Here is a 17,498-nt window from a genome sequence, read left to right on the forward strand (position 1 = left end):
AAGTATGTTACACAAATTCAAACAAGACAGACTTTGCAAAATATAGACAATTTGAAAGGACTATGATTGAGGCAAGCCTAAGAATGAAGGTGTATTCAAGAGACAGTTTCACATCATGTCCCCTGCCTGTCTCATCATTCCCTTGCTGAGATACTAAAAGGGTGAGCCTACCAAAGTGGAGAACCTGTCACTCAGCTGTCAGTGGAAACTGCCAGTCTATAATTCCCTTCACAAAGCCTTTATAGCTCAGCATATGTTAATTAGTCTTGATGCTTAAGCCTAAGAATTTATTATTCTCAGGGGATGTGTGTGTGTGTGTGTGTGTGTGTGTGTGTGTGTGTTTCACTTAAAAAAGTATAACAATAAATGGAGCTGAGCTTTATATATTCATACAATTTCCTCTTTTTGGCGTAAGAGTCAAACTTGCTAATGTTTTACAATTTCTCACAGTCCTGTTTGCCATTTTCTCTAAATTAATTAACTTTACCATGTCTAAAAGTTGTTGGCATGTGGCTGGGTGGAACTGGGAAAGAGACACAGCTAAAAGGAGAAAATAACAAGATACATGAGATTAGGCAGAGCCACGCAGATGTTTTTAACTGAAGATTAAAAACATCTGTGGAGGGCTTCCCTGGTGGCGCAGTGGTTGAGAGTCCGCCTGCCGATGCAGGGGATACGGGTTCGTGCCCCGGTCTGGGAGGATCCCATATGCCACGGAGCGGCTGGGCCCGTGAGCCATGGCCGCTGAGCCTGCGCGTCCGGAGCCTGTGCTCCACAACGGGAGAGGCCACAACAGTGAGAGGCCCACGTACCGCAAAAAAAAAAAAAAAAAAAAAAAAAAATCTGTGGAGACTTAAATTTAAATAAAACTGAACCCAAGGCACTGTCAAACTCACAAGGATACTATCATTAATTTTGATTATGAATCAAATCTAGGTTCATAAATTGTACACTTACGGAAATAAAATGATCAGAAATCATTTTAAAAGCAGTGTTACTGAGGATAGTTATTAAAAAGCTTTCAGTTAACTTTACAGAGTAAAACAAAATACTAACACTTTACATTAAAATAGTTCTTTTAGCACTTCGAGAGGTCTCTCACATGTACAACATTATGTGACCATTACTACAAATATATGAAAAAGCCAGGGCTATATAACATAATTTAATTTGTATGCCTTGGTAAGTCATCCATATATGCAAACTAACAACTCAAAAAATAATCTGCATAGTTAGCTCATGAAAACATTATCGCTTCATTTATAAAAACTTAAAAATGAAAAGGCACACTACTGATAGCTAAGACTAAGTATTAAGTTATTTGACATCTCTGCCTAAGTAATATGCCTACCTATACCTCCCACCCACACTATTTGAGAATCAGTGTCTTTGTCTTTAAATTGGAATTAAAACACAAGCATTTCCTGCTTAACATCAGTAGTCCATTTAAGAAAAATCAGACATCCTATTCAAATGTCAACCAAAAGCCCGTTTCCCATTATTTTGACTGGGAAAAAATATATTCAAACCCAAATACTCAGTCTCCTAAAATGCAACTGAAACACATTTATAGAAGCAACAGACATTATGATGAGATGTAAAATGATGAGAAATTTTCTGCTATTAGATGTAACATTTATGGCATCTTATATTTAACAAAAGGAGCACAGGTTAAAAAAGTTTAGACAGGGCTTCCCTGGTGGTGCAGTGGTTAAGAATCTGCCTGCCAATTCAGGAGACACGGGTTCGAGCCCTGGTTCGGGAAGATCCCACATGCCATGGAGTAACAAAGCCTGCGCGCCACAGCTACTGAAGCCCACAAACCTAGAGCCCGTGCTCCACAACAAGAGAAGCCACCACAATGAGAAGCCCGTGCATCGCAATGAAGAGTAGCCCCTGCTCTCTGCAACTAGAGAAAACCCATGTGCAACAATGAAGACCCAACACAGCCACAAAAAAAAAAAAGTTTAGACAGACTACCTTTGCCCATTGACTGAGTCTGCAGAAATGTGGGTATGGTCATGCCACTGTTAGATGACAATAGGAAAATATCATCAAGAAACACTGATTTAGGGGCTTCCCTGGTGGCACAGTGGTTGAGAGTCTGCCTGCTAATGCAGGGGACACGGGTTCGAGCCCTGGTCTGGGAGGATCCCACATGCTGCGGAGCAACTGGGCCCGTGAGCCACGACTACTGAGCCTGCGCGTCTGGAGCCTGTGCTCCGCAACAAGAGGCCGCGATAGTGAGAGGCCCGCGCACCGCGATGAAGAGTGGCCCCCTCTTGCCACAACTAGAGAAAGCCCTCGCACAGAAACGAAGACGCAATACAGCAAAAATAAATAAATAAATTAATAAAAAAACTCCTACCCCCAACATCTTCTTTAAAAAAAAAAAAAAAAAAGAAACACTGATTTAATAAAAGATATTCTTTAATAATTCATGTTATTTCTGAAAAATAAAAAAAATCTTATCTTTCCCAATTCTGAAAAAGATACAATGAAAGAACAAGGAGACAATAGTCTGCCTGGATCTCTGTCTCCACTCTTGCAGTTTACAGTGCTGTAGAATTACCAGCTGGCCTAGAATAATCCTGTTATGTCTCTAATAGAAAATTAGTGGCCTAGCATCAACTCAAGGTTACTGCAAGTCTCACTCATCATTTATACTGGGGTTCACTGTATCTCTTCAACCAAGTCTTATCTTTATAACTGCAGGGCTAACAGGGTCTTTGGCCCACACCATGTTCCAATACACTTGACCATCGTTAGGATACCATACCGAGTTCTTCCAGGATCTGGAAGAATTAACAGAGAAGATAATATCAGAACTAAGATCTAGAGACCTATTCCTGACTTATGACGAGGGTAGTTTTCACCACCTTGTCGAGAACATGGCCTTGTGTTGATGGCAACAGTTTTCGGAATGCCAAAAGACTCACTTTTGTCATAGCACAAAGACGACGTTCTTATACTTACAGCCTACCCATGCCCTTGCTATCTTTCTGTTACCAAATCACCTTGGTTCTTCAATGTTCTATCTTGGCTCAATTCCATGTCCTATAAATAGATTTTATGTAATGTAATAATTTACCAGTTTGTTTGGTCATTATTGGTCTGGCCCAATTATTGCAGTTCTACTCTTGCCACCCCAGAAATGCAGGTGAAAGGGAGTGACATGATGGAAATGTGAAGGGAGAGTGTTTGGTTCTCACACTGACCATTATCACATTGCTGGTGATACTGGCATTCATTCCCAGGGATGCTAAATACCTTGTGCAAAAATCAACTGTCCTGTCCAATAGACCAAAGACGTAATCTGTTTAAGAGCAGTAGTAGTAACTGAGTCCCAGTTTTAATAAAAAATTTTTATGGAAAACATGGAAATTGATACAAGAGCTGTCTCTAGCTAGTTCTACCATTTCCCTTAAGTCATTTAAGCTTTATGAGCTTCAGTTTCCACATCATAAAATTGGGCTTAATAACACTGTTTAATTTTTATAATATTTTGAATTATTTTACATTTTTATCAGTATATTTACAAAATATTGCTATCTTATATCCTACACAATTACATTTATGGAAAAACCTGTTTTTCGGTGACTTTCTAAGGCATTAATTAAATACTGCAACTAATTCCTTAACCTCCTAAGCATAAGGAAGCATGCTTTAAAACCCCCTTCCTATGTTCAGTAAAAACCCCAAAGACTATATGCAACAGTAAAAGAATATCAGAAGTTACATGAGATACTACAGTTTCTTCAAAGGTCTCAGGAAACTGAAACACATGTGGGCATGACTGACAGAATAACTAAAAAGACGGAAATAGGTGATTTTAACCTTGAATCAAAGAAGCACTGACTGACTCAGAAAGTGAAAAATATAAAGGAAAATAAAATATCAAGGAGAAAATCGGTAGGAGACATTCCTCATTCTGAGTTAACATTAGCGAACGAGGCAGAAACGAACTAAGACAAATGGGCAAAAGGGGAAACACAAAGATGTCACAGCTATCTGAAAAGGAGGCTTTACATAATAAATTAAGAATGGCATACCACCAATAAAATGGACAACCGGGAAGAAATGGACAAATGCTTACAAAAGCACAACCTTCTGAGACTCAACCAGGAAGAAACAGAAAATATAAACAGACAAATCACAAGCACTGAAATTGAGACTGGGATTAAAAATCTTCCAGCGAACAAAAGCCCAGGACCAGACGGCTTCACAGGCAAATTCTACCAAACATTTGGAGAAGAGATACACCTATCCTTCTCAAACTCTTCCAAAATATAGCAGAGGGACAAACACTCCCAAACTCATTCAATGAGGCCACCATCACCATCATTTGATTCTGATACCAAAATAAGACAAAGAGATCACAAAGAAAGAAAACTACAGGCCAATATCACTGATGAACATAGATACAAAAATCCTCAACAAAATACTAGCAAACAGAATCCAACAGCACATTAAAAGGATCATACACAATGATCAAGTGGGGTTTATCCCAGGAATGCAAGGATTCTTCAATATATGCAAATCAATCAATGTGATACATCACAGTAACAAACTGAAGGAGAAAAATCATATGATCCTCTCAATAGATGCAGAAAAAGATTTTCACAAAATTCAACACCCATTTATGATAAAAACCCTCCAGAAAGTAGGCATAGAGGGAACTTAGCTCAATATAATAAAGGCCATATATGACAAACCCACAGCCAACATCATCCTCAATGGTGAAAAACTGAAACCATTTCCACTAAGATCAGGAAAAAGACAAGGTTGCCCACTCTCACCACTATTATTCAACATAGTTTTGGAAGTTTTAGCCACAGCAATCAGAGAAGAAAAAGACATAAAAGGATTCCAAACTGGAAAAGAAGAAGTAAAGCCATCATTGTTTGCAGATGACATGATACTATACATACAGAATCCTAAAGATGTTACCAGAAAACTACTAGAGCTAATCAATGAATTTGGTAAAGTTTCAGGATACAAAATTAATGCACAGAAATCTCTTGCATTCCTATACACTAATAATGAAAAATCTGAAAGAGAAATTAAGGAAACACTCCCATTTACCATTGCAACAAAAAGAATAAAATACCTAGGAATAAACCTACCTAAGGAGACAAAAGACCTGTATGCAGAAAATTATAAGACACTGATGAAAGAAATTAAAGATGATACAAACAGATGGAGAGATATACCATGTTCTTGGATTGGAAGAATCAACATTGTGAAAATGACTATACTACTCAAAGCAATCTAAAGATTCAATGCAATCCCTATCAAACTACCAGTGGCATTTTCCACACAACCAGAACAAAAAATTTCACAATCTGTATGGAAACACAAAAGACCCCAAATAGCCAAAGGAATCTTGAGAAAGAAAAATAGAGCTGGAGGAATAAGGGTCCCAGACTTCAGACTGTATTACAAAGCTACAGTCATCAAGACAGTATGGTAGTGGCACAAAACCAGAAAGATAGATAAATGGAACAGGATAGAAAGCCCAGAGATAAACCCACGCACATATGGTCACCTTATTTTTGATAAAGGAGGCAGAATATACAATGCAGAAAAGACAGCCTCTTCAATAAGTGGTGCTGGGAAAACTGGACAGCTACATGTAAAAGAATGAAATGAGAACACTCCCTAACACCATACACAAAAATAAACTCAACATGGATTAAAGACCTAAATGTAAGGCCAGACACTATAAAACTCTTAGAGAAAAACATAGGCAGAACACTCTATGACATAAATCACAGCAAGATCCTTTTTGACCCACCTCCTAGAGAAATGAAAATAAAGACAAAAATAAACACATGGGACCTAATGAAACTTAAAAGCTTTTGCACAGCAAAGGAAACCATAAACAGGACAAAAACACAACCCTCAGGATGGGAGAAAATATTTGCAAACGATTAATCTCCAAAAGGTTAAAAGGAGATTAATGCCCAAAAGGACAAAGGATTAATCTCCAAAGTTTACAAGCAGCTCATGGAGCTCAATATCAAAAAAACAAATAACCCAATCCAAAAATGGGCCAAAGACCTAAATAGACATTTCTCCAAAGAAGATATACAGATGGCCAACAAACATGTGAAAGGCTGCTCAACATCTCTAATCATTAGCGAAATGCAAATCAAAACTACAATGAGGTATCACCTCACACTGGTCAGAATGGCCATCATCAAAAAATCTACAAACAATAAATGCTGGAGAGGGGGGTGGAGAAAAGGGAACCCTCTTGCACTGTTGGTGGGAATGTAAAGTGATACAGCCACTATGGAGAACAGTATGGAGGTTCCTTAGAAAACTAAAAATAGAACTACCATACGACCCAGGAATCCCATTACTGGGCATATACCCTGAGAAAACCATAATTCAAAAAGAGTCATGTACCACAATGTTCACTGCAGCTCTATTTACAATAGCCAGGACATGGAAGCAACCTAAGTGTCCATCAACAGATGAATGGATAAAGAAGATGTGGCACATATATACAATGGAATACTACTCAGCCATAAAAAAATGAAATTGAGTTATTTGTAGTGAGTTGGATGGACCTAGAGTCTGTCATACAGAGTGAAGTCAGAAAGAGAAAAACAAATACCGTATGCTAACACATATATATGGAATCTAAAATAAAAAAAAAATGGTTCTGAAGAACCTGGGGGCAGGACAGGAATAAAGACACAGACATAGAGAATGGACTTGAGGACACGGGGAGGGGGAAGGGTAAGCTGGGAAGAAGTGAGAGAGTGGCATGGACATATATACATTACCAAATGTAAAACAGCTAGTGGGAAGCAGCCACATAGCACAGGGAGATCAGTTCAGCACTTTGTGACCACCTAAAGGGGTGGGATATGGAGGGTGGGAGCAAGATGCAAGAGGGAGGAGATATGGGGATACATGTATATGTATAGCTGATTCACTTTGTTATAAAGCAGAAATTAACATTCCATTGTAAAGCAATTATACTCTAATAAAGATGTTAAAAAATTAAAAATTAAAAAATTAAAAATATATACTTCTCTATAAGTTAAGAAGAATAAATAACATTGAAAATATTAAATATTTAAAAAATTAAGTCAATGTATAAAAGTCATAAAATAAACTATTTCTTGTTAAAAAAAAAAGAATGGCATACCATATGCATCAAGGAAGTGTATCACAAGTAGCTGGACTATAACTACATATAATCAACATTTATTGTATCTATATGTTTAATATTAAAACAGGTTACATGGAGCAATCAGCATGGAAAAATACATTGATAGTTACAAGTCACACTGTCCTTCAACTGAAATTTCAAATTACGTCTTTGGCATGAATCCAATGGTACATCATTGCTCTGTAAAATATGCAGTTTTCACACTGCTGCATGTTAACTAACAAGAGGTATAAATTGTATATCTTGGTCATACCCTGTGGACCATATGGAATTAAGCGGCAGACCAGAGCTTGTCCCCCTTCTTGTCCAAAACCCAGAGGAATAGATAACTAAGGGCTGTAGACATAAAGACTAGTGGTTAGGTGGTTGGTATGTAACCTAACTTGAAGCAGGTTATGCATACAGAGACCTAATCGAAGAAAAATTGCTAATGGCTATGTTTTCTTCTTTCCTCTTACATATTACTAATTAAAGACCAAGAATGCATTATGATGATATTAAAACATCTTTCTCATTGCCTAACAATCCAGTTTCATCAGTACCAGGGCAGATAGCTTGGCAGCCAGCCGCCACATGGTTACCAATGATCCATGTCTCCTGACATTGACACCCTTGTGTAGCCTGATCCCACACTGTACCAGGGCTGGTCTTTGTGACTAATAACAACTGGCAGAAGAGATAGTAAGGTGATATATCACTGATGAAATTAGGTTATAAAAAAGACCACTATTGGGCTTCCCTGGTGGCGCAGTGGTTGAGAGTCTGCCTGCTGATGCAGGGGACACGGGTTCGTGCCCCGGTCTGGGAAGATCCCACATGCCGTGGAACAGCTGGGCCTGTGAGCCACGGCCACTGGGCCCATGCATCCGGAGCCTGTGCTCCGCAACGGGAGAGGCCACAACAGTTAGAGGCCCGCGTACCACAAAAAAAAAAAAAAAAAAAAAAAAGGACCACTATTTCTGTCTTGGGCTGGCTCTCTTGCATACATGTTTTCTTTTCCCTCCCTCTTTCCCCGGAAAGCATCCTGCCATGCTGTGAGCAGCCCAATGGCCAGGAACTGATGTCTCCAACCAAGAGCCAGTAAGAAGTAACAGCCAGTAAAACCAACCAAGAACCACAGGAATAATCTTGGAAGAAATTTCTGTAGCCCCAGGGGTGCCTTGAGATGACGGAAAAACCAGGCTACAGTATAACTTCATGAGAAACCTTGAGCCACTACCACCCTATTAAGTGACTCTCGTATTTCTTACCCGGAGTCCCTGTGCAAGAGAAGAACTGTTTGCTGTTTTAAGCTGCTAAATTTTAGGACAATTTGTTACACAGCAATAACTAACGAATACAGATGGCAAGAATTAGAGTATATTCTGTTTAAAAGCTGACAAACCAACTACTTGATATTTCAGCATTTTCAGAAATTAAGCAGGCAAACCAAGTAAAAGTCACGTATAGTCACATAAACCTGGATTTTTCCTATAAGTCAATGATATATCTATTGGGAGAAAAAAGTCGTATGAACCAATGTTGGCTACGAATCGACTTTATGATTTTAACAAAACTTTAGCATTTTAAATTTCTTCCTTATTTTACTTTCTTCAATAGAGCCTCAGTTTCAGCTTCATTGATGATCCAAACCAGGTGGGAAAAAAGTGTATTTTCCACTTTCAGTGGAAATAACCTCCTTTCAATTGTAACAGAGCAGCTTAAAGATTGCTTAAGGTGGAGATAATGGCTTATATGAATTGTGTGTAATGCTGCATTAACTTGTTGTCATTACCATCATTATTAAAACTGCAGCCAAACATTCGCCACGTGCTCTACAGGGCACATTAGCTTATACAAGACATCACTGATGCCCTCTAAGAACAGATCCAAAGAGTTCAAAAGCAGTGAGTTCTCATCGATACATGAAAAAAAAAAAAAAACAACCTAGATTGTACTACATCAACTTAGAAGCACGCAATGTAGGAATTAGAAGATTCGGTTAATCTTATTTTTCAAACAAAATCTTAACAAATAGAAGTTAGCTTTGGAGGTTACAATCAAAAGTGAAGCAGGAAATATAAGGGAAATTCATCGAAAGGTATTAACTCAAAATTTTCCTTCACCCCTGAGCCATTCAGAAACAAAAAAAGCTGGCTTCCCATGCTTTCCTGCTATTTCCTCATCCTGTCAGATTGACACTTGCAGTCTTGGCAAGCTGGTAGCATTCAAGAGAAGGAGAGAAGAGTCACATCTGGCCAGATCTTCAACTGGTTTCTGAGTCTGTTTGTCCCTGCCTCTCCTGCTGTTTCTTCTGCTCCCGAAAATATGATTAATGTCTATGAATTTGCAAGACTCTGCATTGTAAGCAAGGCTGAGGGCTTTCCATCCCAAGGAGGTTGAGGTATGGAGTTAATGAGAAGTGAGACTGCGGGGAATGAATAGAAACATGCCATTGTTAAAGTAATTGAGCATGAATATCAAACACTGACGTGGGAGCAGTCTTCATTTGCTGATGGAAAGGCTGATCAGCTGGTGGGTAGATGGGGTGTGCACAGATCTGCATTCACTGCTGGCCCCAGAATTTCCATCACAACAGCCTACACTTTATAACCTCGGTAACCTTGTTTCCTCACCTAGATTCATGTTTCCCTTTTTTCTCTTTCTTTTCTTTTTCCTTCTTTCCTTCTATCCTCCCCTGCCTCCCCCTCCCTCCTTCCTTCCTACAAAAGTTTTCCTCTTTCTTCTTTATGAATTTATCTCATCCATCCCAGAGCCTTATAAAAGAATTTAAAGTTTCTTTCAATAACTGCTGTTCCTTTAAAAAATGCACAATTTACTAATGCCAGTTCAGAATAACACAGATGATGGTGTTGTGGGTAGAAGAACTGCCGAGGCTATAATTTTCATTTAAAAAACCCTGCATTGTCCTCTAAAGCCAGTGAAAGCTTGAATTATTAATTAGTATAAGACACTCCTGTGTCTTTTATCATTCGCAATTAGATCATTTGTATGTTCTTAAGTGGCAAGGATCTTTGGAAGATGTGCACAATAGTGACAAAATGAACACCTTAATAATCTGTACATTATTATTAATTTCAAGCTGTAATGAATAGTGTTATTCAGAACAGAGTAGTTCAGTTCTGAATAACACTATTATTTCAGTAATAGTTTCAAGAAAACTAATATTAAAAAAAAATAACTGGTTCTAAAATTCTAGGCACACACAATTAGGGATTTTTATAAAAATTCACTTACAAAGATGTTTTTCATTTACAATAAAATGGACAACATTTAAAGTACATCAATTGGGAATTGGTTAAGTAAAATACAATACATTCATTAAATGAAATTTAAAATGATGTGTGAAAAATACATAATTAATGAGGATGTAGACAATGTAGTATATTTTTAATGAGGCATAAAAACTATAAACTCATTTAAAATATCCATGCTTAAAAGACTAAGCATTAATGTTTAACTGATGGTCACAGAAATTCTAAGATTGTGTTCCCACTTGTCATGTTCTAAATTTCCATTTGAATGTGTATGACAATTGCTAGGAAAAAAACTTATTAAGTAACAAAGTAACCAAACAATGAGTTTCTCAATCCCTACACATACACCCAGAAAACCAGGGAAAAAACATAGGGAAAGCAATCATATGAGAAAGACCTTAAATATAGAAGTGTTAATGGTTTACCTTAACAGCGTAGTATTCTCTAACTTCAGGTCTAATAGAATCAAAGTCTCCACTGATGAATTCAGGCACAAAGCTGAAAGAAAGAGTTCCAGGTAAGTCAACTATTTAAGGCTACTTCGTTGCTAACCTTTAAAACTATGATTATAAGGACCAGAGAGAGAGCTAATGTACTCAAAAGGAAAAAGAAAAAGAGCCTATTTTCAGAGTGAATGGGATGTTATGTCTTATACGCTTAGTTTCTATACAGCACGATTGAGGGCAACTCCACGTATCCAACTAAGGCGTCAACTTAGTTTCACTATCAGTCAATATTTATCTTGTTTAAAAAAACATATAAAGGGGCTTCCCTGGTGTCGCAGTGGTTAAGAATCCACCTGCCAATGCAGGGGACGCGGGTTCGAGCCCTGGTCCGGGAAGATCCCACGCGCCGTGGAGCAACTAAGCCCGTGCGCCACAACTACTGAGCCTGCACTCTAGAGCCCACGAGCCACAGCTACTGAGCCCACGTGCCTAGAGCCCGTGCTCTGCAACAAGAGAAGCCACCGCAATGAGAAACCTGCACATCGCAAAGAAGAGTAGCCCCACTCGCTGCAGCTAGAGAAAGCCTGCGCTCAGCAATGAAGACCCAACGCAGCCAAAGATAAATAAATAAATAAATAAATAAATAAATTTATTTTAAAAAATATATATATATAAAGATTAAAGAAGATTATTGGTTTAAAAAAAGCTCCCAATTCAAAACCCTATCACAAAGACTCATAGTCTTTGCATAGTACCTTCTACAAATATATACAAACTTTGATAGTATTTTACCCTTATAACAGTTCAAAACTTCCAGCAGATTTGAACTGAACAAATGATGATGAGGATTAGGCATTCTTTGTAGAGCAGGAGTCAGTCCAAAAACATTTTCTAAATATCCTACTGACATATTTATAGAAATAGGAATCTTCTAGATAGGTCTGCAAGACCACAAAGGTCACGGTTACTAAATAGAGAGAATTCCCCCAAATGGATGTTTCTAATTATATCACTGTTACCTTATTTCTCTTCCCTACCATTTATATTTTTTCAGAACTCATTTTGGAAAACATACCTTACTGTATCTACATAAGCCATCCTTTACTATTTTTTACATAAAACATTGACATGACCTGGTAGAATTTCTTCCCAATGAAAACACCTAACTGTGGAGAAATAAAACTTCCCTGGACTTCTCAGAGCTCTTGCCAAATGCTCTTGCTTTCTGAGCTTCCGAAGTATCTATGATATAAAGACGAGAATAGTTGCTTTCCTGTCTTCCAGAAATATTCTGCTCTTCATATACCATAAAAATTAGATCTAGCTTTTTACCTAATTGTCCTGATTCAGAATCATAATATAACTTCTATATGTCTTCTCAAGATGGCCAAATTGTTACATAAGGAACCAGGTTCCTAGTTAAAGGGAGACTGAATATTACTGCTGGGCATGATATGTCAAAAGAGATAAAGCCCCAGAACCTAGAGACATCTCTAGGTCATAAAAGCTAAGACACACGGAGCTATGTGGCTCCTGGAGAGATTTTACTGATATAAATTGTTAAGTCGGTTGGGGTTAAGATTCAGGCCCATAAAATTTCCACCAGAGACTCTTTCAAGAGGGGAGAAGCAGAGCTGCCACCTCCCACTTAATAAGTTAAGGGAAAATATCCTATTTCCTTGTCTTTCACACATGGAGCATGCAGCTATTAGCACAGGATCATCGACCTATCATTGCATGAGCCAAGGGATAAAAACTAGAGCACAGGAATTGATGCAATATCAAAATATAACTGGAAGTGGTGCAAAAGGCAAGGAAGGCCTTCATATCCAAGAGGAGGCTGATAGGATTCCATGAAAGTTAAATATTTAATACTTGTTTCATCTAACTTTTATTAGAGGCAATAAGAACTCTCACTCAGAGCTTCTTGTGTACACATTCAGGATAAAATTAATAAGGAAGAGTATTTAAAAACCCATACTAACCTTGTTCTATTCTACAATGTTTTTAATTTCTTAACCCAATTGTAAATAGTACTTCTTAGGTCAACTCTAACTAGTCTATGTTGGACCAACTCTTCTTTGATCTATACATCTTCTTAGGACTAAATGGTTAAGAGAAAATTCTACCACAGAGTTCTGTACCATATAAACTGCATAGTTTTGTCTTTTCATTAAACAATGATAGTTACTTATTAAAATTTTCAATCAATTGATTTCAGAAACATTCACTGAACATCAGCCATGTGCAAAAAACAACAGTTCTCTCAGAATAAGGCAAAACTGGGAAGTAAAATAGGTTTCTAAATCACCTTGCCTGGTTTCAACATCTTCCTACAAACTTGTCTCCTCAAAACGTCCCCATAGTATCTATGAATTTCAAAATTTCATTTTATACCTATTTTGGTAACTCCCTTATATCTTAATTAGGACTAAAGATAGACTATTAATTCACACCTCTTTTTTTCTTCCTGTTGCAAAAATTAATTCATTTTCAAACTTTCTTTCAAATGCCTCCACTTACCACCATTCAACCATACACAAGTTAAAACCCATAAGGATCACAGAATATTCATGCTTCTTATGGTCTGAATGTTTATGTCCCTGCAAAATTCAAATTCATATGTTGAAACCCTAACACCTAAATTAGGAGGTGATTAGTTCAAGAGGGTGGAGCCCTCATGAATAGATGAGTGCCCTTATAAGAGAAACCCCAGAAAGCTCTCCCCCCTTCCATCACATGAGGACAAAGCAAGAAGACAGCCATCTATAAAACAGGGAACAGACCTCACCATACAGTGAATCTGCTGGCACTCTGACCTAGAACTTCCCAGCCTCCAGAACTGGGAGAAGTAAGTGTTTGTTGTTTATAAACCATCCAGTCTATGGTATTCTGTTATAGCAACTTAAAGGGATTGAGACATTGCTGGAAAGGATAAAAGAAACCATTCCTCCAATACCTCCATTATCCTTTTAAAGGAATTGAAATCTAAGAAGTCAAGTGAGTTTTGTGTGTCAAGTGAGTTTGGCCAGTACTTCACCATGTAAAGCAGTCATTTTAACTTAGGACTCTGGTCCTGTGCAGTCCAAATCACGTGACGTCCTAATAAGACCTACTCTATGTTCCTCCACAAATTTTAGCACCTCAAATATCAAGAATCAATTTGGCAGTTTCCAAATACTACATTTTTTGACAATAAATAAAATGAAAAATAAAAGCTGATAAATGTAGTCAGCTGAACATCTATCCCCTAGGATATATCGTCTTAAAGAGCATTAGATATTTTTCTTACTCTGCAATTAATGAAGGAAAGCAATCATGTAAATTCACTTATATATTCATGTAAAATATCAACAGGAAGACAAAATTATATAAATAAAAGACAACCGACTTCAGTAAATTTTTAATATAATTTTCTCCAGTATAACATAGAGGCTTTTAAAATGAATGAGGATGCTTATTTCTAAAAAGACTCATAGCAAAAATACACCTGGTATACATGCTGAGATAACTAAAATAATTATAACATTTCCTGATATAATACACTAGTTTTTGAATCTTCCTGAAATGTGCTTTTGGACGTTGCAATTAAAAGCCCACCTAACATTTTCTGAGGCACCTGTTGCCAAGGCACCTGGGCATTCTGAAGAGGTACTTATTGGGGATGACACTTCACAGATGTAGAGGAACTATATTATGATATAAAAGACAGTGTAGGGCTTCCCTGGTGGCGCAGGGGTTGAGAGTCCGCCTGCCGATGCAGGGGACATGGGTTCGTGCCCCGGTCCGGGAGGATCCCATATGCCGTGGAGCGGCTGGGCCCGTGAGCCATGGCCGCTGAGCCTGTGCTCCGCAACGGGAGAGGCCACAACAGTGAGAGGCCCGCGTATCACACACACACACACACAAAAAAGACAGTGTACACAGAAGATAATTTTCAAAACTGTTTGGAGACTGACTGCACATAGTAACTGATGAAGAGTAAACGGATTTGTGTCACCAGTGATCACATTTCTGTCTACTGTTGATGTACGTCACACCAGTGGACCTCTTCTTGGTATCCTCAGTCTACCAGCACTGACTTGTTAGTATTAAAAGGTGTTACAAACTCCACAAAAATGGCATTGACTCTTTGGTATTTATATTTTAAATATTACTGCACTTGTTTCTCACTAATGACAACATAAGAGATCAAAAAGAGTTGAGAGTAATTCATGAGCTAAAGATCCATCCCATGCAATAACTGAGAGAAAGGTTGACACATATAGAAGATATACTTAACCATGGTGTGTTACCACACAATGACTGTCTTTCCTAAGACATTTGCTGACCACAGAGCCTTCTCTGCTCCCAAAGAAGATACAACCACTCCCTTCCAACTTCCGTAGCAGTGAATCTCTTACTTTCCATTTCATTTTAAGCAATTTCTCTAAATGTCTTTTAGCTTCTTCTAGACCAAGTTCTTGGAGCAGGAGATCTCTGATTGATCTTGGTATTCCCCAAAGCACCAAGTATACAGATGGTGACAATAATGTAATAAAGTGAAAAGGCAGAGGAGGAGAAGCAGGAGGGGTGAGGGGATGAAAGGAAGAGAGGTGGGAGTAGGAGGGAAAAGGAGAAAAAGGAAGAGGGGCGGGGGAAGGAAGAGAGGACAAAAAGAGGAAGGAAGAAGAGTGAGGGGAGGGGAGGGAAAGAGTGGAGAGGAGGAAGTAGAAAAAATGGTAAAAAGGGAAGAAAAAGGCCAGGAGAGGGAAGGAAGGGGAAGGGGGAAGTGGAAAAGAACAAGGAAAGAAACCTTCAATATGAACTTCTTACTATGCCTGCTCCCTAATTCTTAGCTTGTCCAAATTATTTCACTTCTCTGAGCCTCATTTCGTCTTATGTAAAATGAGGATAATGTGGAGTGGTTGTGAGGATTAAGAGTTAATACATGTAAAGGACTTAGAAAATGCCCGGCACACAGCAAGCAGGATTTAAGCCATTCAGTTAAAGTCAAAGTTATTACTAGAGAAGCTAAGTAACTTGCCCGAGGTTAGAAGGCTAATAAGAGCTAGAACCAAATTTCACACCCAGGCAGCACCGTCTTTATTCTCTAACAGCTGTGTCTACAGCCTCCCAGATACATGCACTTACGAAGTGGAGTAAGAGTTTCTTATGGAGAAAGTTCTCTATATAACTGCATTATTCTCCTCCTGATTTTATTAATCAGTGTTAATCTGGTCAACCTGTATATATTAGAAAAGTATCACTGAGGCAGAGGAAAGAAGGATTTGTGCTCGTTGCTAAATAAAGGATAGGGGCTTCCCTGGTGGCGCAGTGGTTGAGAGTCCACCTGCCGATGCAGGGGACACGGGTTCATGCCCTGGTCCGGGAAGATCCCACATGCCGCGGAGCGGCTGGGCCCGTGAGCCATGGCCGCTGAGCCTGCGCGTCCGGAGCCTGTGCTCCGCAACGGGAGAGGCCACAACAGTGAGAGGCCCGCGTACAGCAAAAAAAAAAAATTAAAAAAATTAAAAAAAAAATAAATAAAGGATAGGACCTTGATTAAAGGAATATGCTAGGAGGAGAAATTTTGAGAACATTGTTGAGAAAGAATATGGCTCCAGATACAAGAAAAAAATAATGGTATCCAATGTAAAGAAACAGGAATTGATCATTCAAAGGTTTGAGCTAATATTCTCTGCAAAACTGCATAACTTAATTAACAGGCAGGAAAAAATCAAGGCTGATCTAAAATACAATAAGTAAAAATGGTACCACATTTTGACTGTGTTTATAGATACAATCAGGTTATTTTACTAAGTCCCTAATAAAGGTATCAAAGATATTTAAATACAGACGGGCCCTGACTTACAATGGTTCAATTTAAGATTTTTTGACTTTAAGTGGTGTGAAAGCAATAAGCATTTAGTAGAAATCACACCTCAAATTTTGAATTTTAATCTCTTCCTAAGCTAGTGATATGACATACTCTCTTGGAGATGCTGGGCAGCCACAGGATCACAAGGGTACACAACTGACACACGATAATTCTCTTTTTCATTTTCAGTACAGTACTCAATAAATTACGTGAGACATTCAACGCTTTATTATAAAATAGACTTTGTGTTAGATGATTTTGCCCAACTGTAGGCTAATGTAAGTGTTCTCTGAGTTGAAGGATTACCGTGCCTGGCATAGGAAAATTTTCTTGCTACACTTCCATTAGAATAGGCAACTTAACTTCTCACAAAATCTTGGCCCTTATTTGAAATCTGCCCTACTTGTATATCCAACCAGAGGTGCATGGTAATCAAGCAGCAGTGTGAGTACCAAGTTACTCCATACCATAAGCTATCAATCCTTAGGTGTGCTCTGCTTATGCTTCTAGGTTTATGATTTATTTTAATGAATAGAGAAGTGGTAAAAAGAGGCACAATTATGAAATCATATGAGGCTTCGTGAAAGCATATTTCATTCTAGGCAGGAAACAAACAAACAAATGAATAATTCAGTTCTGTAACGGAGCACTCTAACTCAAAATAAACAATGCATATTTTATGAATCAGTAAAAAGTTAAAATATATAGACAGCTACTACTGCCCATGCTATGGGAATTACCTCTCA

At 38.2% G+C, this 17,498-nt stretch overlaps 1 protein-coding gene across 2 annotated transcripts in view; it reads right to left on the minus strand.

Moving 5' to 3' along the window:
- TPK1 (thiamin pyrophosphokinase 1) overlaps positions 1–17,498 on the minus strand; it is a 350,278-nt gene that overhangs the window by 181,058 nt on the left and 151,722 nt on the right. For both annotated transcript variants that reach the window (XM_060108529.1, XM_060108530.1), the window contains exon 5: positions 10,872–10,944. In XM_060108529.1, coding sequence (XP_059964512.1) covers positions 10,872–10,944 — 73 coding nt within the window. The remainder of the gene's footprint in view (positions 1–10,871; positions 10,945–17,498) is intronic.

This window comes from Mesoplodon densirostris, chromosome 9 (assembly GCF_025265405.1).
Source record: "Mesoplodon densirostris isolate mMesDen1 chromosome 9, mMesDen1 primary haplotype, whole genome shotgun sequence".
In the NCBI taxonomy this organism is placed as follows: domain Eukaryota; kingdom Metazoa; phylum Chordata; class Mammalia; order Artiodactyla; family Ziphiidae; genus Mesoplodon; species Mesoplodon densirostris.